At 44.8% G+C, this 25254-nt stretch overlaps 1 protein-coding gene across 1 annotated transcript; it reads right to left on the reverse strand.

Moving 5' to 3' along the window:
* Positions 1-15604: 15604 nt before the first annotated feature.
* Positions 15605-23758, reverse strand: DMRT3 (doublesex and mab-3 related transcription factor 3; the record flags this gene model as incomplete). The annotated part of the gene is made up of 2 exons (XM_083882992.1): positions 23289-23758; positions 15605-16569 (listed from the first exon to the last, which is right to left on the reverse strand). The coding sequence occupies exons 1-2, from the start codon at positions 23725-23727 to the stop codon at positions 15605-15607; spliced, it is 1404 nt and encodes a 467-aa protein (XP_083739118.1). The 5' UTR covers positions 23728-23758.
* Positions 23759-25254: the final 1496 nt, after the last annotated feature.

A 25254-nucleotide genomic window follows, 5' to 3' on the forward strand; every position in this document is an offset into this window, starting at 1 on the left:
TCTCTGGCTGTGTTAGGGCTGCCTGCCTAGCAGCAGGTAACACACACAGACATCAGCAAAGGTGTAACACTCATTGTACACTGTTTGAGAACTCTGTTCCATGATATACCAGAATAATAATGGACAATAATAAATGAGAGTCCTCAGCTCTCTTCTTGGGCTGAATAGCTCTAGCTGAGTCAGAAAAGACCACGTCTCATTTTTCCAATGTGTACTTTTGTTAGGTCAATAGAGGGACTGTTATGGAGTGGTAACGTGAGCTGGGTAATGTGTGCAGGTTCTGGGGCTTTATTGTGTCCCTGCTATGTTAATTAGTATTAGGAACATGATGGATTGGCAACACATGTATTTTCTGAGTCTTAAACCAGCCCTGAGAGTTTAGCACTCCATTAGTTACACATCACAGGAACCCAGGGATGTTTACTTTAAAAAGTATCACTTACAAGAATGAAACACTCTAATTCATTCCTGATAGGGGCTGCGGGGAACACCTGCCCAAGATCCAGGTTCTGCAGGACAGTGTGCCAGCCCTGTCCAGGGAATCCCACATCAAAACCTTCTCTGAAGCATCTCCTGAAGGAGTGACAGATGGAGAAGCAGCAGCCTGGACAAGCAGATGTTTTCTCTCTGTGGTTTATCTGGTAGAGAAGATGGGAGCTGGGAGGTTGGGGAGAGGTGTGTAAGACACATCTCTCAGTGCAATTGTGGGGGTGCTGAAGATACGCGAAGCAACATGCAATTGCTCTGCAGAAGAGAAATCAGAGGAACAGACAGGGCTGTTGCCTTCCCCTGGCCCTTACAGCCTTCTCTCCCCAAGAAATTCCACCATACCAATCTACCACCCAGCAAGAGGAATTTCCTTTCTGCAATCTGGAGGTGCAAATTGGCATGGAGGGGGACAAAATTCCAGAAGAGCCTTAGACCTTCTCCAAGAGACAGGGAGAAATGGCAGCAAGAGATGCTGGATACAATTTTTCCACAATAAAATGATCTTTCTATACATCAAATAATACAAAACTCTCAGCTCTCTCCCTGATGATGTGCTTCCCTGGAAAAATTCTGTGTCGTTTCCTGTCCTTCAGTAGTATGGGAGAAGGTCACTTGTCCCACATAATTCTTCCAAAGAAGCACTGGAACCTCCAGAAGACAACAGCCATTCTATTTCCTCTTTTCATGCAGTCTTTCTTTCTCATTATCTGCCAATTTCTGGAGTCTCAAGAACAGCTGTCTTCCTTGCACATAGCTTTATTCCCCATACCAATCTCCCTCACCTCAAACCTGGACTGGCAGGCTAATATTTGTTTTCTTACTATTAATATTAAAAATTCCTCCACAGAAATCTGCAAGTATGGCAACATAAACCAAAAAAAAAATAGACATCTTCACCTTCTAGCAAATCAGTCAGTAGCCACCAATCTTTCAGCCATTCTGTAGTGCTGATTTTGGCAAATGTCCTGAAACAACTTTGTGTTCTGAATGTATGATTTGGTTTACCCTTCATTATCCTAGTTACAGTGGATAGCAATTAGTAATTAGCAGAATGGGCTCTGGTAGAGTAATGGACCTGAGGCTGGCCTGATATTTCTCACTGGTCTTTCAGCATAGCTGAGAGTAGCTAGAAACCAATTACTTGTGCAGGAAGCCTTCAAATAGTAACAGCTGTAGTTGTAATGAGCTCAGTTGGCTTTGTTTGTCAAAGACTTGCAAACCCCAGATATGCAAACCCATGTGGATGTTTGCAATCACAAAAGAAGCATCAAAACCACTTCTGGATTGTCATTGAGCCATTTTCACTCTACAGACCACGGTTTTATTATGTCTGCATAGTGGGACAGAGACAATTTAAGTGAAATATTCATACCAGTGAATTGGATTTGTTTGTGTCTTCATGGACACATATTCTTATCTATAGGAAAAGACACTTTCTGCTATGTTCAGTTGTCTATAGGTTGGAATACAAGTGTAGAATGTAGGTGTATAGGTATAGAATATGTGGCCTAGTGAGGCCAGCACATTTGCAATCAGCCCACTTGAAACTGGCATCAACATGATCTTGCCATACTGGCAGTCAAAAACAAAAGTTACTTTAACTTGAAAGATAAATGTGGCCACTCTGCATCTTGGTGGATGCAAAAGTATATTATTTTAACAGGTTTTTGGTGCAACTATACTCTAAGGACTTCTGTGATTTTTATTTTTTTTAGTGAACAAAAGAGTCAAAGGAATGTTGGCAGTGCTGCTGTCAATGACTACAAAGGTAAGAGGCAATTAAAATTATTAAAAAAAAAAATACCCAGCACATGAAGAGATATTTTTCGTGTCTGTGTCACATCCTACATCATACAGTATGTCATCACAGCTTGTCTACAACTCAGCTGTACCACCACACCCAGGACAAGCCAGATGTGTTGGTATAAATGACCAAATTGTTTTTGTTACAGAGAAGGCAGATCAGCATGTGGCAAGGCACATGAGCACTGCAGATCTCTTTGCTGCCTCTCTTAGCTCTCTTAATAAGATCAGAATGATCAAAATCAGCATCAGAACCATCACCTCTCACAGCTTGTCCTCAGGCAAAGCCATTCCTGAGGTTGGGCAAATGATCCTTCAGCTCTTTAATATTAGGAGTGCAAACTTAATAACTTGCATTCTGCTCTGAACCTTGCACACTGCAATCCTAAAAGTTTACAGCAGCCTCTGAGCAGTGCCAAAACACAAGCAGACAAGTCCAATCATAATCCTCCTGCAGGATGTTGTGCTCTGCAGTCATTTCCTGCTTCTCACGTGTGAAGGTAACAGAACACAGCTAAAGAGGCTGAAATGGGCTTTATGGCTTGGCACATCTCTAATAAAACAAGAGCCTTGATCATATGAAGAAAGGGATATAAATGCTGCAGCACTTTGGGACTGCTGTGGCAAGCAGAACATCTGTTTATTACATTTTCCAGTGTTTTATTTTCAGTTGCCCATGACGAAGAATCAGAACTTTTACCAGTGCAAACCACGCTCAGCCATAAACACAGCACTGTCCTTTTGAGGTATACCTTGAGCATTATAAAGCAACAGCTTTATTGTGGGGAAGTCACAGAGAGTCAGAAATCAGGGCACAGGAAAGAGAGTTTGAGACCAGGCCAGATTTTATGAAGAAAGTATTCTACTCACAGGTAAGGGGATTTATTTTCTGTGATTACAGATACTTTAGGCAGCATGAAGGACAATTTTGAGAAAAGTTTATTGTGGCAAAACATTCTACACTAGAGCTCTTCACAAAATCCCTACAATGGTATTAACCTACTGGCACTCACCTCAAGGAATGAATTTTGGTAACATAAACTTTACTCTGTGTTGTACATCAGCTCAGTATCACTACTGAACAAGAAAGAGGATGTGTTCCAAAAATGTTATTGCTAATGGGAAAATCAGAAAACACCACACTCAGCAGTGAAGTCCATAAGGAAATTCACTTGAGGCCACATCCAAGGTATTACTCTCCTTGGTTTAGTCTTCATTTTATGTGCACTGTTGAAAAGTGTTACATAGTGAACTCACTTTGCTGTAATGAAATGTTATTTTATTAAATATACCCTTGATGGAGCTCTGGGTCAGCCAAAGACCTCAAAATGATGCAAACATAAAGCAAAGCAGTCATCAAGTAAAATGAACATCCTAGTCAAACTCAAAACAAACCAGACCAAGGCATCTCTATGGAAAAAAAAAAAAAAAAAAAAAAAAAAAAAAAAAAAAAAAAAAAAAAAAAAAAAAAAAAGCAGCCCTGGCTGACTCTACCGAGAAGGAGCCAAATATGAGTTTAGAAAATAAATCTATTTACACAACTAACTTCAAAATCTTGCACATTGGAGACAGGCAACCAGCTTCTGCACAGAAACTGTCTCACAAAACACTTGTGGCCTGAGCATACACACAAACAGGGATTTACAAAGGCTCTCTGTGCACTGCCTATTTCCTAAGCACAAAGCGCAAGACCCAGAGCAAATAAGGTGAAAACTACTTGACATTACTGCCATCTCTCTCAACGCTAAAGATTTGTTAAGGTACATTATATTAATTGTGTCAATGCAAGGAAAATATCCCAATGCATGTTCTTACCATATTGTAGGAATGATACTGAACAGGTTGGATTTCTTTTTTTTTTAAGTAGTGACAATGGGAAATTCCTGTGCTGTTGGAGAGCTTAGCTGGAGAGAGATGTAGAAGAAATGTTGGTGAACTGCAGTTTTCACAGCTCCCTGCCTCCTGACAAGCCAATCCCCACATTTATTCCTGACACAGAGACAGATAAAAGTACAGCAAATCAAACCCATACAACTCCCCTGTCCCTCATTCAGAATTGAGACCTTAGCATTGACAAATAGCAAGGCAACTAGGATATTTTTAAGGTAAAATGGATGAAATTCAAGCCTATGGAGGAGGACTACTTCATAGACAGGATGTAATAGGGTTTGTTTGGCATGAAGAGAAAGATTGCCTAGGTAACTCTTACTTCCAGTAGATACACAAGGCATTACCACAGGCATTTTGTTTTGACTACAAAATGGTTTTTATTGCAGAATGTGAAACAAACTTCTGCATCTGGCATTAGTCCTACTTTCCAGGCAGACGTATTATATTCTGATATAGCACATATATATATACATATATGTATCATATATATTCTGATACAGCACACTGAAATAATCTACTATGGACTATAACCAAGAGAAATCAAGGTAATAAGTACAAAAAAAAAAAAAAAAAAAAAAAAAAAAAAAGGCTTGAGATGTCCAAGACAAAGGTAACTGGGAAAACATTTACATCTTCATATGAAAAAGCAGCCAGCAGCCAGTGGTCCAGCACAGACAACCTCTGTTGAAAGGGTATATACCACATCCATTATATATTGACATTGCCAGACATCTCTGCACTGACCAGACACCAATTAACTTCATGCCACTGGCATTGTTTAACTGCCTAGTAGCAAGAAAAATGTAAAATTTTGGTTACACACCGAGGAAAAGAATAAGTCTCTAGAATGACAAAGGAGAAAGGCAATATCAAATACCTTAAAATGCTGATAGACTACATGAACCAAAGGTTTGTCATATGGCTGTGTCCTAATTTCAGCTGGGATAGAGTTAATTTTCTTCTCAAGAGCTGACACAGTGCTATGGTTTGGATTTAGCAGGATGATAATGATAACATACTAATGTTTTAATCATTTCTCAGGAGTGCTTAGAGTTAAGTAAGAGATTTATCAGATTCCTATGCTCTGCCAGAGAGCAGGGACACAAGAATAGGGGAGGGAGCATGGCTGGGACAGGTGACCTAAACTGTCCAAGGGGATATTCTGTACCACAGAACAACTTCATGCTCAGTATATAAATGGGGGATAAGTGTCCAAGAGGAGCTGATCACTACTGGGGGACAGGTTGGGTATTGACTGGGTGGTTGAGCAACTGTACCATGCATTATTCTTTCTCTTTGGTTTCATTCCTCTCTTCCCCTGTCCTTTTCATTACAAGAGTTATTACTGTTTTTACCATCATTGTTAGCAGTGATAGTACTTTATTTTAATATTGCTTAGTTTAGTTTGAATTTTTGAACTGTTCTTATCTCAACACTTCAGGTTCCCATTTTTTATCCAGTTCTCCTTCCTACCTGTGGTCTGGGAGCTCAGCAAGTGCCTGCTGAAACAATTTAAGTTAAATATTTATACCTATGCTACTTAACTGACTGTTGGGGTTAAACCACAACAGGCTTCCTGAAGCATTCCTTCTTTATTTGTTGGACCCACTTCCACAGTCAAATAGGATCATAGAAATGCTTTTGACATCTTTGACTTTTTTTGAGAGAAGATTTCAGAGAGAAGCATGCAAGGTACATAGGAACTTGCTGGCTCTCCCGTGGAGCTGTAGGAGCTCCATGCTGCCTGGGGGTGGGCAGAGGCTGCAGTGAAGCTGATGCCTGCCATGTTGCCTGCCTCTTGTCTTCAGGCTTGGAAAAACAGGTCAGAGGGGCAGGAGTCCTGGCAACACACCTGCCCTGCCACCTGCTTCTTTGCCACACTGAATTGATCCCCAAAGCAAACAGCAAACTGAGCCCTGGGAAAGATGTCAGAGCCATGCAGAATTAGGGAGGGACAGACCCCCCTTCATTATAATATCATCTGGCCATAACCTTGCCCAGCCCACAACGTCACCTGGCCACAAAGTCACCGGGGCATAATGTCATCATCCAGCCATGACATCATCACCTAGCCATGACATTGTCATCTGGCCATAAAGTTATCACCCAGCCACAATGTCATCATTGGGCCATAACATCATCATCGTGGCATAATGTCATCACCCAGCTACAAAGTCATCTGGCCACAAAGTCACCCAGCCATAATGTCATCACTCAGCCACAATGTCATCGTCTGGCCATAATGTCATTCAGACACAAAGTCACCCGGCCATAACGTCACCATCTGGCCCCAAACTCACCCAGCCACAATGTCATCACCTATCCACAATGTCATCACCCAGCCATAACATCATCATCCAGTCAAAATGTCATATCAGGCTATAACGTCACCATCCTAGCATAAGGTTATCACCCAGTCACAAAGTCATCCTGCCGTAATGTCATCATCGAGCCACAACGTCATCATCCAGCCATGAAATCATCATCCAGCCATAACATCATCGTCATCATCCAGCCACAATAGCATCACTCAACATCATCCGGCCACAAAGTCACCCAGCCATAATGTCATCATCCGCCCATAATGTCATCACCCAGGCAAAAAGTCCTCACCCAGCCATAGCATCATCATCCAGCCACAATGTCATCATCAGGCCATAATGTCATCACCCAGTCAAAAAGTCATCACCTAGCCACAATGTCATCATCCAGCCATAACATCATAATCTGGCCATGACATCATCACCCAGCCACAATGTCATCTGTCCGCAAAGTCACCCGGCCATAACATCTTCACCCAGCCATAACATCATCATCTGGCGATAATGTCATCATCCAGCCCAATGTCATCATCCAGCCATAACATCATCACCCAGCCATAATGTCACCATCCAGCCATAATGTCATCTGGCCACAAAGTCACTCAGCCATAATGTCATCATCTGGCCATAATGTCATTCAGACACAAAGTCACCCGGCCATAACATCATCATCCGGCCATAATGTCATCATCTGGCCACAAAGTCACTCAGCCACAATGTCATCACCCAGCCTCAAAGTCATCACCCAGTCAAAAAGTCATGACCTAGCTATAACAGCATCACCCAGCCATAACATCATCATCATCCAGCCATAACATCATCGTCCAGCCATAACGTCATCATCCAGTCATAATGTCATCATCCAGTCACAATGTCATCACCCAACCATAATGTCATCATCCAACCATAATGTCATCATCCAGCCATAACGTCATCATCTGGCCAAAATGCCAGACACAAAATCACCTGGCCATAATGTCATCACCCAGCCACAAAGTCATCTGGCCACAAAGTCATCCTGCCAAATGTCATCATCCAGCCACAACGTCATCATCTGGCCATAATGTCATCCAGACACAAAATCACCTGGCCATAATGTCATCACCCAGCCACAAGGTCATCACCCAGCCATAATATCATCACCCAACCACAACATCATCACCCAGTCACAACATCATCCACTCACAACATTACCTGGGCATAAGGTCATCATCATGCCATAACATCATCATCTGGCCATAACATCATCATCTGGCCAAAAAGTCATCCAGCCACAAAATCACCTGGTCATAATGTCATCTCCCAGCCACAATGTCATCACCCAGCCATAACATCATCCAGGCACAACGTCACTAGGCCAAACTGTGACATAGCAGCAGCAGCAGGACCGTTCCTGTCCAGGGGTCCCATCCAGGCTCCGTGCTGTGTCCCCGCTGTCACTAGATGGGGCCATTGGCTGCGGGGAGGAGGAAGGGGTCTGAGAGCTGAGCTCTCTTCTCTCTTCTCCCTCCCAAATTCATTACCGCTCCTCAGCCCTTACAAATCCACCCAGAATTTGGCAGAAATACAGCCAGACCGCCTCATTTTATGTGAAGACGAGGCCACGCTTCTGATGTCCAGGTCACGTTGTGCAAGGCACGGTTTACTTTGGGTATTTGTTTTAATAATATATGTTACATGGTCTGGGTAATGTATGTTAAAGTCATTTGCAACTGGCTTTTTCCTCCTCTAATCTCAACTCAGGGATGAATTCAAACACAGTTGCAATTCTAGACGTTTGGAAGGGAAAAATATAACCTATTTCCCGAGGAACTCTCAAGTATCTTGTACACACACTTCACATTTTTGTCTGAACTTGTACTTCTCTAGTTTAAGGAGGAGAAGGAAACTGTGGCCTGAATGATTGCAGTCACCAATTCTTCACCATCAGTCATTATTTAGGGTACTGGTGAAATAAAAACCCAATTTGAGCTCTTTCAGGCAGCAATTTTAATCCTCTGCAGGTGAATTAAAACCAGATCACAATAATTAGCTGACCTGCATTTTCAGGCCTCAGAAAGTGTGCAAAAACACTGGAGGAATGGTGCTGCAAAGCATTTGAGGGGTCAGAGTAGAACCACTAAAAGCAGGATGATGGTGATTGAACAGCTTCTCACCACAACCACAGTTACTTCTCCTACTGCCAGAACAAGAGAACAGCAGAAAAACATTATAAACTTAATATTTAGTTTATACTTACTTTTAAACTTAATGTTAAAACAACAACAGAGAGCATTGACAACCAAATCAGGAAATATATGAATGACAAACAGTAATTCAACAAGCAAGGTGTTTGCTTGAGTTTTTCTCTGTCAGAAAATACTAGTTTTAGAGAATTAGACATAACTTTTCATATACATACACTGTGCAAGTCTGCTAAAACCTCATGCAGTGAACTTTCAGGGAGAGGAGGGAGGCTTGAGCACAGCACAGGGAGACCAGCTCCTTTCATCCCCTGGCTCTGCCATAGATCACTCTGTTCCTTTTTCAAGGCAACAGCAATGTGGGCATAAACTCTGATAGCTCAGGCTATCAGAAAGACCCACTCCCCAGAAGCCACTGAAGGTCAGAAATTATCATTCCCTCCCCTTCTTCTCCCTCTCTCCTTTCCTCCCTCCTCATGCGTTTCAAAGTTCTGTAAAGCAACCCCAAATCCAGCCCAATTCCCACCTGTTTGCAAAGGCTGTAGTGATTGGTGCCTGTACTGAGTTCACCAGCATAGGTGAGAATAGAAAAAGGAGATATGTGTGGGCAAGTTAAACTAATGCTCTCTCCTCTTTGGAGCCTTAGAAATTATCACAATTGTTTTGTAAAATTTTTGAGAAAAATAAAAAATAAGTTAACTTCTCCCTCATACTACCCTTTTCCTGAAAACTAATTGTTTGGCAATGGAGATAAAAAAGGAAAAGTACACCTGGCCAAATGTTCCTTTTGTTTATATCTCTGAAGATCATTAGAAAAAAAGAAATTACAGGAGAAAAAGCAAGGAAGAAAACTCACAACTTACACAGAGCTGACCATAAATCTACTAGTGACTAAGTCACATGGTCTAAAATGTAATAACTGAGCTGTGAACTGGGTTAAATCTGTGAAGGGTATTGCAGTCTCCTGAATAGGGTTTGGAGTAAGGATGGAGCCATGTAGAATAGTTTTCTGTAGTTTAGAAAAGTTTCTCTTGAGAACTCGTTGTTTTTTCACACATAGAATATGTAGCCATAGCAGACATTAAGCATTGTCCTTATTTTACTAGAGAAAAAGGTATTTTCAAAGGTGAGAAACAGTGATTTCAGTTCCCAGGGAAGTTGCTAGCTTGTGAACAATGTGAACAGCTGCAAGCACCCTTCAGGAACCTGTTTCTAGTGAGTCAAAATATTAATATGGAAAGGCATAATTATATGGATTAATATTAATATGGAGAGAAACTTAAACTTCCACCACAGCTCCCCCTCAGGTACAGTGGGCTGTGAGGATTGCTTCTGCATCCCTCATGACATGAGTCATTTAGCTCTTAAAAGTGACAAAGTGATAAAAAAAATCCAGATTTGACAAATAGCACAGAAGTATTTCTGAGTATTTCAATGCCTCCTTTATGTTTTTTTGTGTGTGGTGGATTTCATATCTCACTCTTCCCAGTTCATACTCACCACGGCAAGAAGGAATGTCAGTAATGGTGCAGAGGGACTGGCCTCCAAAAAAAGGTGTTTCCAAACGTGTTTTCAAACTGGGTTTGAGCTTTGCTGCAAGCAGCAAAGCAGGAAATCTTCTATCAGGTACCACAAGCACCTTCACAGCCACACTGTTGCCACACTGCTCACTTCACTCTGCCTTTCCCCTGCTGATGTCTGCCCACTCCTGAGGGGCTGCAGCCCCCAGGCTGACCCTGTGTGGTGAGATTTTCTGGTACTGCTGGCCTAAGTCCCAGTCCCAGGGTGTGCTCACCCTCCCCAGAGACAGAGGAGCAGGAATCCAGCTCCTCCTGAGCCTGCACATCTACCTGAGCCACACAAGTCCTGGAAAAATTAACAGATTTCATTGTGTTTCAAATTCTGCTTTCTCACTTTTTTCCTCAACCTTTTGCTGATTCGTGTAATTCACTCCCTCTAGGAGGAAAAAAAAAAAAAAAAAAGAAAAAAGAAAAAAAAAAAAAAAAGGCAATTAGTACAATCTTGCCACAAGATTCCTGGTTTTATCTAGGTTTTACAGAGGAGAAAGTTGGAATGTATAAAGTCCATAAAGTCAGAAGAGGAAGGAGGAAAGAACCCAAACAGTGCTTACCTTAGGTCTCACAACTTTTAGCCATTTTGTGACAGTTGTTTGCTCAGGACTATCTAAGGATAATCCTGAGGTTTTCAGGAGAATTCTTGCTGAAGCTAGTCACAGGTCAGACATTGAAAAGCTGTAGACTCTCACAGACAAAAAATCAGAAAGAGAATCTTACCCATACGTGATCTGGTAAACACTACGTTCTACTTTCTTATTTACAGAATGCTTAAACCCTTTGAGCATTTTCAGATAAAAACAATTAAGTCATTGTAGCAGTTACCTTTATCTCATAGGGAGGTGAAATTCTTCCTCAGGTTATAGGGCAGAGCAAGGATGTAACCTTGCAAGGGCTCCTCCTATCTACCTCTCAGTTTAATCTCCTGCACAGCTTGCAAAGAGATAAAGTAGCAAACCACACTCCTAAGGTGCTGTAAATATTTTATTTCTGTTGCAGTTTCAGGAGAGCATGAAGGCAGGGCTCTTTAAAGTATATCTGTAGAGGCCAAATCTTCCTGTACATATGATTGTCTGCATCCATCCTCTACATCATCTGCTTCCTGGTCGTGATCTGAGGGTTGGATTCTCCGCTTAAGGTCAGGATTTGGCCTGAGTACAGGCATGCTTAGTGAATAGCTGTGGCTCTCAAGAACTGCTGCTAATTAATTCAATTAACTAAATTAACTGAAATTAATTAAATTAACCTCTAGTGAGGAACACAACCATTAACCAATATTCCCACTGCGGTATGCATGCAACACTGAGTCATGCATGAATTCTGTGACAGAGCAGAAATGCTGCAGGGAGCACATTAACAAAATATCACCTAGAATAAAAAAGTCTTGTCTTTGTTATCTTCCAGTGGCAGACTAGAGTGAGAATGTTAAATACTGTATTAAATTAGTTTTTATAGGGGAGGGAGAAGAATGATCCGTCAAAGCTAAATGTCCACTAAAATTGAAGTTTAGATAGTATGCATTCAGAAATAATTTTATTTTCCAGTAATGACAATATGCAATATCACATAAGAAATGAAATTGAAGAATTGATCTTATTCTTCAAATACAGGATAGCTTCAATATCAAAATTAACATATAAATTCAGCATAAATCTAATTTCCCCACTCACGTCTGCTGAGTAAATGCACATAAAGAATGAATCACTGAAACAGTGTACTGAGAGAATCAAAGCCATTTTTCAAAGATGTCAGCACAAATGTGAGGTGAGCCTGTTCACCAAGCATACAACAAATGTTGCAGAGGTGGCCCTTCAGACCCGTGAGGAGGACAAGTCAGGGACCCCCAGGAAAGCAGCACAACACCAGCAAGGACAAGGCAAGGGATGGTTTTGGTGCAGGGCATCCCCACTCTGCTCTGCTCACCCCTTGGACTATTATTCCCTTATCTACAGGTGTGAGAGAGACCAGAGAATGTGGGCATCACACTGGGGCTCTCCATGGCATTCCTTTGAGGGAGAAATTATTATTGTTTACATGGTTGTTGGTCTTAACCACCTTGTCACAGCTGATGGGGATTTTGGCAATGTGCCTCTGCCAGCCCCTGCAGAGCTCACTGCACTGATGTCTGCTGGGCCTGAGAGCTGGACAAGCAGAGCTGTGAGCAGAGAGAGCTTCCTGTGGTATTTCCCACAGGAAATCAGTGAAATCACCTCTCTGACAAGAGGAAAAGCAGTCCTGGGGCACCAAAAAGAGGCTCCCGAGGGGCTGCTCAGACAGGAACTGTGCAGAAAGCATAGGGCTGAAGGTCTCTTGCTCCAAGAAAGACACAGCTGCACTAGTAAAAAAAAAAAAAAAAAAAAAAAAAAAAAAAATCCCCAATACCTATTGGACACTCAGATCCTACAGACACCTCACCAGCCTCAAGACATCCTTCTTGATACATTAATTTTTTTTTTTTTTCCCCTCAGGGGGCTTCTGAGCATCAATGCCTCCAGCTTCAACCCTCCTCATACCAATGTTCTCTCTTCCTCAGTATGAAGTACTTGCTCCGACGAGGAGATACCCTCGATTTGCCACAAGATGGAGCAGGAAAACACAAGTTTTAGGAGCTGCACGGGCCAGCCTCCTGCCTGTAGGTCAGCCTGGACAATACAACTGGATGAACGCAGCAATTTCTCGAAGGTATCATTGCAGGCCAACACATATTTAAAAAAAAAAAAAAAAGAAAGAAAAAAAGAAAAAAAAAAAGTCTTCTGGATAGCTAAAATATGGTGTGGTCAAACAAAAATTACTGTTCACCATGAAAATTTGTATTTCTTATCTTGAACAGAGATGTATTTGCCTTATTTAAGAAAAAAAGGTGTTTGTCAGTTGAGTCAAAAGATGCCTTGTAACATGAGAGACAAGGATTATTTTAACTTGTTTCTTATTTCAGAAAACAGCTTGTGAAAAGAGATAGAATTTTAAAAATCATACCTTTAAATCTGTATTTTTCACCACAAGTGTGATAATAGTTCATCCCATGTTAGTCAAGGGTCATCTTTCTTTGAAAGATGTGTCCCAATGCCAACACTCAGTTCTCTGAAAACCCACAGACCACAGAGGACATGAGCTTTTGCAGGTATCACAGTTTGGTCTTTCTGCTGAAGATGATTCAATATCTGTAGTGAAACAAACACACAAACAAACAAACAAAACAAACAAAAAATCTCCACTGAGATTTGATTTGAAGTGCAGGGGATGCCTAAGATTTCTGCAGGAGGGAAATCTGCTCAGAACTGGAACTCCTGGGCCTGTCTGCTCTTATCCAGCCTTTGACTATTTCTCTGTGGTGCTGGAGCACAGCGTTTCACCACCACCTGCCTTTCTGTTTGCAATATCTATTTTACATATTACTTTTCTCTCTGGGGTGGCTGTGAGATGAATTTGTTTACAAGTGCCACGTGAATGGAGGCAAATCTGTCAGCACACAACTGAAACCCTGCATTTAGGAAAATTCCAGATGCTTGCACATTTGCACTTCCATAAGGGAATTTATTTTCTTTCCCTCCCTTCCCCTGCTTTTATGTCTTTGCACTGTAGCGTAACCAACAAAATGCTTTTCTGAACAGGTTGGAAAGTTATGCAAGATAAAGTATCTTTCAGTTAATTTATCCCCGAAGGAAAATAAAGTCATTATTTTATTCTCCTTTTTGTGCGTGTACAGTACGTTTATAAAATGAAAGATTCACTGTGTGCACAAGACTTACAGAACATGAAATGCCAAATGAGAACACAGGCATTCGTATCAACAGTGACACCAGATAACATGCCTGATACACTTATATAACAGTTTTAAAGCCCATCTGCTTCAGAGTCCAACTTCAGGGTGGCCTAGCCTTTATTTTTTTTTTTATTTTTTTTTTTTTTTTAACTTTTTTTTGAGGTGTGGGACTAATCCCCACACATGAAAGACTGGAGAGCCACTTCATCTGCATTCAGAGGTGTGTTTTGTAAAAGTCCATTGTCAAGCATATGCAGTCACTTGTGAACAGTTGAAAAAAATGACACTAAAAGCTTAACAAACTTCTACGTGGCCATTAAACTTAGAGGCATTCCTCATCAGAAGCAATTCCTAATGTTACTCAGACACACATAAGATATGCAGGGTAATCAATGCATGCAGTCATGCAATAAATTGTTCAAACCATTACTTTTCTAGGGGAAAAGGGAAGTTGCCATTTGGCTAAAAATTATTTTAAAGAAACGCCTACTATTACATCCTATTTCCTTTTTTTGTTTGTTTGTTTTCTACTTCTACAGAATAGGAAAAAAAGATGCTTCTGAAGCATTGGGAGAGCCTTTTGCTTCCTGCTTTCTGTGATTGTAGCAAGCTCCTCTTTACTCAGCTGAGCTTGGAAATGTCTGCAGTACAAAATACAAGAGACCTCAGCTTCCCTGATGACAACTTTTGCCTAATCTCAGTTGCAAATTACAGGGAAGCAAAACCCAGACTTGGAGAAAGAGGTTTCCCCTGACTGCAGCTGCTGCAGCTGGACATTGTAACCCCGGCTGAGAACTAATCAGCTCTCTATCTTCAGAATGTTATTTGCCCAGTATAAATGACATAAACCAAGATCATCATCTTAGTTTATTTTTCTAGAGTCCTTAGCATGCTACATAAACCTGACAATGCTTAATCTGGTGTTCATTTCACAATACACTTCATGCAATTCACAGCTGTAATTGGTTTTACACTGACATTACACATTTCGACCTAGCCATGGGAAAAGAATAACTCTTAATAATATCTCTCTGAAAAGTGTCCAAGCTCAAACGGCACAGAAGCAGCTCATGTTGGTTGCATGTGTGCATTACTTTCTTCTACCTTTTCTTTCACTGCAAAGATGATCACTGGCATAAGATTAAAAGGTCCTTGTTTCAGTCCGTTTGCAATTGAACTAGGTTTGCTTGATTTCTTATGTCCTGAGGAGTTCTCAATTATAAAACAGCATTCAAGTATTCTAGTTTAACATCCCCATTTTTCTGAGTTAAGGAACAAAGTAGACCTTGGGCTTCTGCTTCCATTATGAGTCTTCTGGAGTCCCATAACCATAAAGCAGCCATAAAGTCTTCCTTTGCAACACACACTCAGCACTAAAGCCAGAGTATTGCTATTTGGCATTATCCAGTGAAGTGCAAGAAATTAAATAAGTTATGTCTTTATTGCTATAGTACACTACCAAGCAAAGTCACTTTCTAACACAATTGCAAGAGTTCTGTAGGGCACATGTCCCTCCTCTCAGGGGCCAGGAGTTCAGCTGCACTGTGAGCATCGCTTAGCTGTCACACGTCAAATGTCACTCTAAGAGGATGTGTTGAGTATTCTCGAGTCTGAAGAATCAGACCTTTCCTCATACTCATCCTCTGTGTAAATGGGTTGCTTGGACACAATAGGACACCCGTCATCAGGGATTGAGATCCTGGGATCCTCTGAGGAGCGGGAAGGAAGGACTGGAGAGCTCCGGAAAACGCTGGCTGAGTTGCTGGAGAAAGGGCTGACGTACTGGGACCGCAGCTGGTACTGCTGCTGCAGTGTCATCGTGTTCCACAGGGTGACGTCGTTGGGCAGGAAAGGGCTGGACTGATTCCTGGCCAGAGTGTTCCTCAGCATCAGCGGGTAGCGGGGCGGCTGCGGGAAAGGATGCTGCAAAGGTACGGCCAGAGGGTTCGGCACCACGTTACTGGAGTCAGCAGAGAACCTCAGAGTGTCGGGAACCCTAAATGCCGAGCCCACGGACCACTTGGAGGATGAGATGGGGTAGGAACCCAGCGTGTGTTCAAAAATATGCCCGCTGGAAGGCAGAACGAGAGTGTCAGACTCTGCAGAAGTTCTCTCCCCACCGGCCGCCGAGGAGCGGCTGGACAGGAGAACCTCCACAGCACTCACCAGGTCACCTCCACACCCCTTCAGGATCAGCTCTAGCACAGTTGGCTTCTGGTTAGGGAAAATCTTCTTCAAGACTTCTAGTGGGGGTCTGTTTGCTTTCAAACTGAATGGCAAAGAAACTGTCCCAGAAGGACCTTCTATCAGGAGGTGGTTCTGCTCCGGGTGGTACTTGGGGCTCTCTGGACGGTTCTCTGTGCTCCCACCGTTTTTCTGGACTGCAAAACCGACCTCATCCACTGAAACAATTTCAGGGCTTTCAGGGTTGAAGCAACTTTTGGCTTTAGTCATGTCTGGGGAACTCCTTTGGTCTGTGTCTTTGTCGCTGTAGGTCTCGGCATTGTCTGCTCCACTTGCATCACCCAACCTCTCCTCGTTCATGTCTGCAAAGAGAAGTCAGAGAAATTAACAGAAAACTGAGCCCAAAAGCTCCTACAGAGATTTGGGGATGCTGTCTTCTTAAAGTGAACAGATCAGGACTCTAGGGTTTTTTCCAAAAAAAAATTTGCAGAGATCCTGAAAAAATTAAGGTGTCTTTACAACATCCCATGAGAACAAAACTGCAAAAGGATAATGTGACCTGATCTAGACATACCCTGTCTCATTCTCCCGTGTGAAAACTGTGATCATTTTTCTCCTGCATCAGAAATGCTATTTCCATTCTTTCTCAGATTCTTTCTCTGGTTACAAGGCAGCAATACACCACCCAAGTGAAAGCTTTCTCAGAGGAGCTACAGCACTTTTCACATCATAATTCCTCACCAGCACCATCTCACTGTCTGTGAGCTGAAGAGGGCACTTAGGAGATGAAAATTGCCCTGAAGTCCCAGTAGCATTGGTGGAACCACCCTGTTATGACTATGGGTTGAAGGTTTAAAAATACTTCAAATAAATAAATGTATTCCAGCTCTGGCTCTGAAGGAACTGGTTTCTCTTATAGAAATTGGTTCCTCCCACAGCAAGAATTGCAGCTTTTCCTCTAAACCCTTAAGCATGTCTGATGCCTTGTCCCATCCAAGCACACATTCTGGAAAAGTCTGGTTTGGAGAGGACATCTGGAAGGCATTTGGTCCAGTATCCTCTTCAAAGTGGGAGCAGCCTTGGACAAAGAGCAGGTTGCTCATGTCCTTTCTTAGAAGAGTTTTAAACAATTCCAAGGGTGAGGACCTGACAAACTCTCTTAGCGATTGTCCCAGGTATCTTGCTTTCTGTGTACTAAACTAAGAAGGATGAGAGCTGAGTATGGAGCTGAAAACAAGCCCGTTGGCCATGCTGTCTCCAGACAGACACTCAAAACCCTTTGGTAACACCTGACCAGAGTATGGAACCCTTTGAAACAAGACTGCTTGTCAGCAAGAATAAGGGAAGGATCCTTGCTTATGCAAAAAGGGGGTCAGTACACTTGCTGGATTTTTCACTATTATTTCCCAAGAACACAGTTCTGATGGCTTTCCATCCTTGAGCAGGATTACATTCTTGGGAAGCATCAATGCCTGGAGAGAGGATCTTTGTCCCAGCTGTGGCTGACAGAGTCCACTTTACCCACACAGGGTAGTGCTTTTGAACACACCAATGGGAAGGACAGTCTGCAAAAACTAATACAACTATTTGCTTGGTTTTCCAGGCCCCTGACAAACACCCCAACTAGATAAAGCAGCTGTAAGATGCAAGCAAAGTTTCCTAAAATGTGCTGATCATCCCACCTGCCCAAGTGAGATGGAGCCAGTTAGAGGTGTGCAAGCACCTGAGCCTCACTGCTGACCACCTCCTGCCTTCCTCTCCCAGCAGGAACAGGCAGGGCATCTTCTCATCAGTTAGTGGGCTAAGTCTAACATTTAAACAGATCAGCTTGGAAAAAAAAGACTAGAAATACAATTTATCCACTAGAGAGAAAGAAGTCTGAGCAAGCCTGAGCTGAGCAAGAAGCCACTATGCTCACCACAATGGGAGCCATAAATAAACAAGAAATCCTGGCAGAGCACAGCCTGACAGTGTGAGCATGGCAAAGCAAGGTTCTCCTCATGAGGATGGCTGTGCCTGGCAGAAACGATGGGCCATCCTACAGAGAGGTGGGATGCTGCTAATTTGTGAAAGCTCAGTGTGTAGCTGAGGAATACAGATGCTCTTACAAAGACCTCACTCCTTTTAGCAGGATAACCCATTTTGGGAACTCATTTTCACACTGGTTATGCTGCCTGTGCAGTGCAAACAGAGAAGCAGCAACTCTGAATGTTCTGTATTATAAAGAATGTGCATTTCCTTTTTCTCACAGGCTCAGTGCACCAAAATCCTGCTTTAGCAGCCAAAGCAAAATGCAGGAATTGTTTGCCGAGAGAGAACTGGCACGTGCATCCTCCTGAGGAGGTGCTGAGACACTGGCACAGCTCATCCATTGTTGGGAAAACGTGAGACTCACCTTTCCCTGCTAATCCCTTCACTGTGCATTTATTACAAATCTCGGTGAATGGAGTATTTATACATTCAAGGCTTAGCGGGAAGTCTGGGGACATCCAACTACCTTATCCTGTCTTGGCATTGTCAGAGAGGCTGTTTAAGGAACCTGATAGCCCTAATTTTCACATAAATAGGTTCCCCTGTGCTGACCAATATTACCAAATGGACTGAATGCAAGGAGAGCATATTTCCAAATTACCTCATGCTCACGTTTACAGCATATTTTTATGGGATGACAACAGGTACCACTGCGGAGAAAATATGTGTTTATTTAAAACAAACAATCAGTCAAACAAACAAACAGACAGACAAACAAACAAACACCCTCAGATCAGGTAAGGTATCTCAAATATATTCCCTGATCTTTACAAAATATTATTTTCAGGATATTTCAGATTTGCCTAATTTTCTGTACCATTAAAAATATCCCTATGAGGCTCGCCTATAATTTTTTTTCTGCAAATTCCGATAACTCATCCCTCTGAATTTTGCATCTTTGTCATCAGGAGACCGCACAGACGCTGGCTCTCAGCTTTTGCACGGGGGAAAAGTCTCTTCACACAGCACAAGTCACAGTGACGCATCTCACCGGGGGCTGTTACACTCGCAGGGAAAACGAGATTTTGGCGATTTAAAATCGAAGTGCTGCTATCAACACATGCAGAATTACCCTCTGCGGGCTACCACCCGAGCTCCGAGGCTGCTGTATTTTTCTCTTCTGTTTTTTTGAGAGCATTTTTGGCTGCCCAGGCTGGGGCGGTGAGCGGTGTCACACCCGCCCTGTCACCCCCAGCCTGTCGCGCGGCGGGGATTTTTAGGCTGTGTTTAACTCTTTTAAACACCCCTTGCCTGCTGAAGGTTTGGAGAGGACCAGGCGTGCTCAGGGGATTGCCCCCCATCCCTTCATGGGAACCTCTGCCACCGGGATTTTCGTTTTGTTTAAAATCGGCACAAAAATCGCCATCGACAAATGATCGAAATTTTTTGTGAAGGTGCATAATAGCCATGGTCAAATAATCGAAAATTTTGTGAAGATACACAGCAGCCATTGTCAAATAAACAAAAAAAAAAATTGTGAAGATGCATTGTAAATGTCCCTGTGTGGACGCCGAATTGTAGGAATGTCACATCCATGTTATTAATTGTAAATGTTTGTTATTTTCAGGTACAAAAATAATTTCGTGTTTAGAACCTACAAGCTACTGCTCTTCACCAAAGCTTGTTTTCTTATCATACTTCGTAAGTTTCACATGAGGATATTCTAGGCTTCAAGGAAGAAATTTCATCCTCAGATTTATTTTTTTTTTTTACGTTTGTAGGGGTTTGGGTGTTGTATTTTGTTCTGTGTGAGCTCTGAGGTTTTTTGCTGTATTTCTGGTGGTGGTGTTTGGCTGGTTTGGTTCTTATTTTTTTGGGGAGAGGATGTTTGCTTTCTCTTTCTGTGGGTTTTTGGTTTTGATTTTGGGAGGAATGTTCCTTTGACTGGCTTTGGGTTTGTTTTTTTAATTTTTCGGGTTGTTTTTTTTTTCTTGGGGGGGTTGTTTTGTGGCTTGTGTGTGTTTGTGTGTATGTGTGTGATGGGATTTTTTTTCCCCCAAGACCTTCTATTTCAAATTACCTGCATTTCAGTATCCCATTTGTGATTTCCTGGGAAAACTAAAGAAACTATTTTCCTATTGATATAAAAGATGGGCAGCATTCATCAAATAACACACATGCAGAGACAGATACCAACCCAGACCAGAGATGCAGTGCAAATACAGATACACACGAAAAAGAACAGAAAATGAAACTGCACATACATTTACAGTAAAACACAAGTTAATAAATAAAACTGATATAAATCTGGCACAATATTTACCCCAATTCTTCTTGACTATCTATACATTAATATTCAAGAGTGAAATGTTGTAAAGGGGCCAAATAGAAATAAAACAGGTGAGAGGGAAAAGCTGTTGTCAAATTAATAACTTGTCTGGAAAAGTCAGTCTAATATCTTGGAACAAAAATTGCTTCTTCAATATTCCTGCTGCTGATTCCTGGTTAAAACAGTTCGTTCTTTGATTGATAGGGCAGCTCTTTTCTCAACACAGATTATCTTGTACCTCAGAAGTACCTGCTGTTTTCCTTAGTCGTATTATTAGGAAGGACTGATACCAGAACAAACATAACCACAAAACAAAATAAGGCTACGTTTTTAGTGAGGGCTTTTTTTGTTTGCTTTGGGTGAATTTTTTGGTTGGTGGAGTTTGATTTTATTTAATTTTTTTTTTTTACTTTTGCTGTCTGTTTGGAGGAGTCGGGTGTTTGTTGGCTTGATATGTGTTGTTGGGGTTTTGTTTTGTTTTTAATTGCTTTCACTTCAGACTTCCTTCCCTATATTCGAAGATGTAAATACTCTGTAGGAGCCTAATCCCTGTTCTCAAATTAACAGAGACAGCTGCGCTGCATTAAGAAGCTGGCTCTGAAAATATCAGGTGACGAATATAGCATTATGTTGTTTTAAAGTCTTGATAACTGCTACTAGGAGAAACGTAACACGCACTCAGGTGGGCAAGGAAAGTTCATGGGCACGGTATCAGGAGGAGGAATCACTCCAGGTGAGCCGAGACAGATCCCACAAGGGTGGTTTCAGAACTTCCCAACTGTCCCACCGAAATGGCAGATTGTAGCAGGAATAAAAGCAAACGGATGTGATTTTACCATATATATATATAGGGAAATATATACCTATATATATATATATATATAGGGAAATATCCCTTCGGAAGTGAAAAAAACTCCTCACAAGAATAACGTCCTCGGGGAGAAAGGGATTGTGTGTGTGTGTTTTAGAAACCGTGTGGACAGGAGGTTCATCCTCTGGTTTTATGACGAATTTAATACAGTTAATGGAAGGAGAGGAAAGAGGTAAAAAAAACCCCGACGCCCAGAGCACGCAGGATAGTAGGAAACAAAACAAATCTGGTGGAAGGTGACAGGAGGAACCTCTCAGGAGACCATTTTCCTCTTTGCTCTCGTGCATCCTCATGTCAATAAAAAGAGGGGAAAAACCCGTCAGTGACAATCAGGGGCCGAGGACCGGACGAGTGAGGGCTGAGTGACCAGAAAGGCTCCCCGGTGGTCCCGGGGTCCCCCCAGCCCGACCCCACCGAGGGCAGCCACAGGAGCAGGCACAGCGCCGGAGGCCTTGATTTATGGACATCTCCGTTATGTTTTGTTGTTTGTTTGTTTGGTTGAGGTTTTGTGTTTTTTTTCGCTCCGTAAAGCTGTTATCAGAAAGTGCTGACTGGCTGGCAAGGAAGGATTTCTCATCAATACGCTTTGATTGTATTTTGCAAACAAAACGCCTGTTGCTGGGTAACATTTCACTTGAGCCTGACCTTCCCCGAAAGTTATTGCTATCAGATTCGATTTACACTCTCCTCCCGTGATTACTGTAATCTTTTAAACCGGGAAGTTCATACATCAGGGTGAAGGGAAGTTGAGCGCGCAAGTTAATATCGTTCCTATCCGACAGATTTATATCGTGCTGGCGGATGGGAACTTTCATTTTCTCGGGGAATCAAAGGCGGGTTTTTCCCCCTTCTCCTCTCCCCACCTCCCCGGCCTTACCCCCTCCACCTCCAGGCAGGGAGGAGGCCCCGTGTGTGCAGAGGGAGGACACGACCAGCGGGAAATTTGGGAAAAGAAGGCAGGATTTGGGGAGCAGCCGGAGGAACCGGGCAGAGATGCGGGGGACGAGGCTGCCGCAGGGCAAGCAGGTGGTACCAAGGGCCGGAAAATGAGAAGCGGGTCCCAAACCCGCATCCCGCATCCCTGCCACAGTGCAGGACTCATTCCCGTCCCGGGGAACGGCGGAAAATTTTGTCACAACTTGTCAGTGGAGAGGCCTGCCCTGCCGGAACATCCCTCTCGGGAAAGACTCTCAGCCCCCGCCCAGACAATGGAACGCGACAGCGATTCCGGAGGGTTAATTTGGCCTCCAGAAAGGTGTGTTACCGACAGGTCGCACCCACACGGTGCCCATTGCAGGCGGTGGTTTCAGCACCCCCGACCCGCCCCGGAGGAGACCCGCAGGGACAGGCAGGAGGAGCGGGTTGTCCCGCTCATCCCCCGCCACCGCCCCGCTTTCCCCGGCCATCACAGCCCCCCAAAAGCCTTCCCGGCTCCTGGCTCCGCTTTTGGTCCGAGCCCCTCTGTGCGGGTCTTGTCCTGGAGGAGATCCCGCCGCCCGGGGTGCGGGAAGCCGGGAGAGCAGCTGCTCCAGCCCGGGAGCGGGACCGGGAGCGGCAGAAAGATGCGCTGCGGTGATTCCCGCGGGATGCAGCCCATTCCTATTTTGGGGAAAGGGCCCAGAAGCGGCACGTCGGGGACCAGGCTGGCAGCGGCGACTCTCGCCGGCCCCTTCCTCTAATTTCCGCGATTCAGGCTGGGCAGCGGGGCCGGTCACTGCGCCTCTCCGCGCTTTTCCAGAGCGATAAAACCCACCCGACGTAATTCCCGTCCATCCCCTTCCCACGCAGCCCGCCGGCAGAAAGGAAAACCCTTCTCCTCCTCCCAGCCTCATCCCCCAGAACAGACAGCCGGGATCCCGTCCCTCCCCTTCCCCTCCCGCCGCGGTTCCGCGGTGCCGGCCCGGCCTCACCTGCCTTGGGGAGCGGCCCCGGGAGCGCGGGCGGGGGCTCGGCGGCCCAGCGGAGCGCAGCGGCGGCCGCCAGCTCTGCCGGGGTCCGCGGAGGGGCAGCGCAGGGCGACGGCCCCGGAGGAGGCGTGGGGGGCTCGGCGCTGCCCGGCGGCCCGGGCAGGGAGCGCAGCGAGTCCGGGAGGAGGCTCTCCAGGCTCTCGTTGGCCTGCTGCCGGCGGAGCGCCACCTGCGCGGCCATCACCCGCTGCCTCTCGATGATGAGGATGCACTTCTCGCAGGTGCAGTCCTTGAAGCGGCAGTAGCGCTTGTGGCCCTTCAGCCAGGACAGCACGCCGTGGTTGCGGCACCGGGCGCACTTGGGCGTGCGCTGCAGCGGAGCCCGCGGCGGCTGCGACACCGGGCCGCCCATGTAGAGGTACGGGGAGCCATAGCCGTTCATGCCCGCGGGAGGAGCCCGCCCGGCTCCGGGGCGGAGAGGCCTCAGCGAGGGCGGGCGGAGGCCGGGAGGATGGAGGAGAGGAGGTGGGTGGGCGGCTCTGCCCTCGGGTTCTCTGCGAGGGGCGCGGCTCCCAGCCCAGGCCGGCGGGGAGAGCGCTGCAGAGACACTGGAGAGACACTGGCGCTGCCCGCGCCGCCCCGCCGAGCCCAGAGCCCCCTCAGCCCGCCCCCCGCCCGCCCCCACCGCCACACGCCTTCCCCGGCGCCGGCAGGGGGATGGAGGGAGGGAGAGAAAGATAGAGGAGGAGAGGGAGGAGGGAAGGGGCGGGGGGTCTGTCCCGCCGTCGGGGCGGCGGCGATGCCCGTGCAGTCCCCGAGCGGAGCGGGACCGCGGCTGCTGACACCCACCCCCTGTCACCCACCCCCTGCCCCCTCCCGGCTCAGCCCCCGAAGGCACCCGGGGCTGAGGGATGAGCGGGGTCCGGGAGGTTTCTCCGGGCTCAGCGCCGGCCCCGCCTCGACAGCCCACGGGACACGGGGCTCGGGGTGTTGCCCCTGCTGCTGCCTGTGGCCCGGGGATGGGCCGAGATCAAAGTTCTGACAAAGTTTCACAGCTGCAAAGGGATGCTCGGAGCGGGAGCTGCCCGGGACCAGGAGCTGCAAACCTGCGGGGATTATCGGGCTCGGGATGGCCCCGCAGAGCTGGAGGGATGCGGTGGGCACCGGGGGCCGCTCCTCTCCCGCATCCCGCGGCATCCCCTCTCCCGCCACCCAAACGCGAACGGGGGCTACGGGAAGTGAAATGCACCGCAGGTCGGGTTGCTTGAAACCTAAATGATCGTGTCTGATGCGGCGGACTTGGAGTGTTCTGCATTTCCGCTCGCGGAGGGGTTTACACACGGGAAATGCCCGTGTTCCAGCGAGAACCTTGAATCCAAATGCAATATATTGGCGGGGGAAAAAAAAAGGCCACCCAAAAAAACCAAAAAACAAAAAACAAAACCACAAAAAAACCCCACCCCAAACCAAACAAACCAACCCAAAACAAAACATAACAAAACCAAACAAAAACCCCAAAAACAAACAAACAAACAAAACCAAACCAAACAAAAAAAAAAAAAAAAAAAAAAAAAAAAAAAAAAAATTAAAAAAAACCAAACCAAAAAGTTTATATGCATTTTGGCTGGGGGGAAACAAATTTACTTCAAGCGTTCATCTGCCCCACTCGAACCCATTTCGTTGCCTTAAAACCTCCCCTGCTCTTCCCAGGCATCTCTCCACCGTAACCGCTACACGAAATAAAGGTTTTAGCGAGGCTACGGAATAACGAAATCAGATTTTTAAACTCGGGAAAGTGTTTCGCCGGAGAGAATAAAATGCACAGTGCACGCTACGAAGGCGTTAGAGTGGTGTTTCATCACTAGGCTCTTTCCTCATTAGTTTTCTGCTTCTAGAGGAAGAGTGATTGAGATCAGAGCGATCTTTCTCCCCCTCGCGCGCGGGGTGTGAGGAGGATGAGCAGCTCCAT

Source organism: Zosterops lateralis (genome assembly GCF_965231275.1).
Source record: "Zosterops lateralis genome assembly, chromosome: Z".
NCBI lineage: Eukaryota > Metazoa > Chordata > Aves > Passeriformes > Zosteropidae > Zosterops > Zosterops lateralis.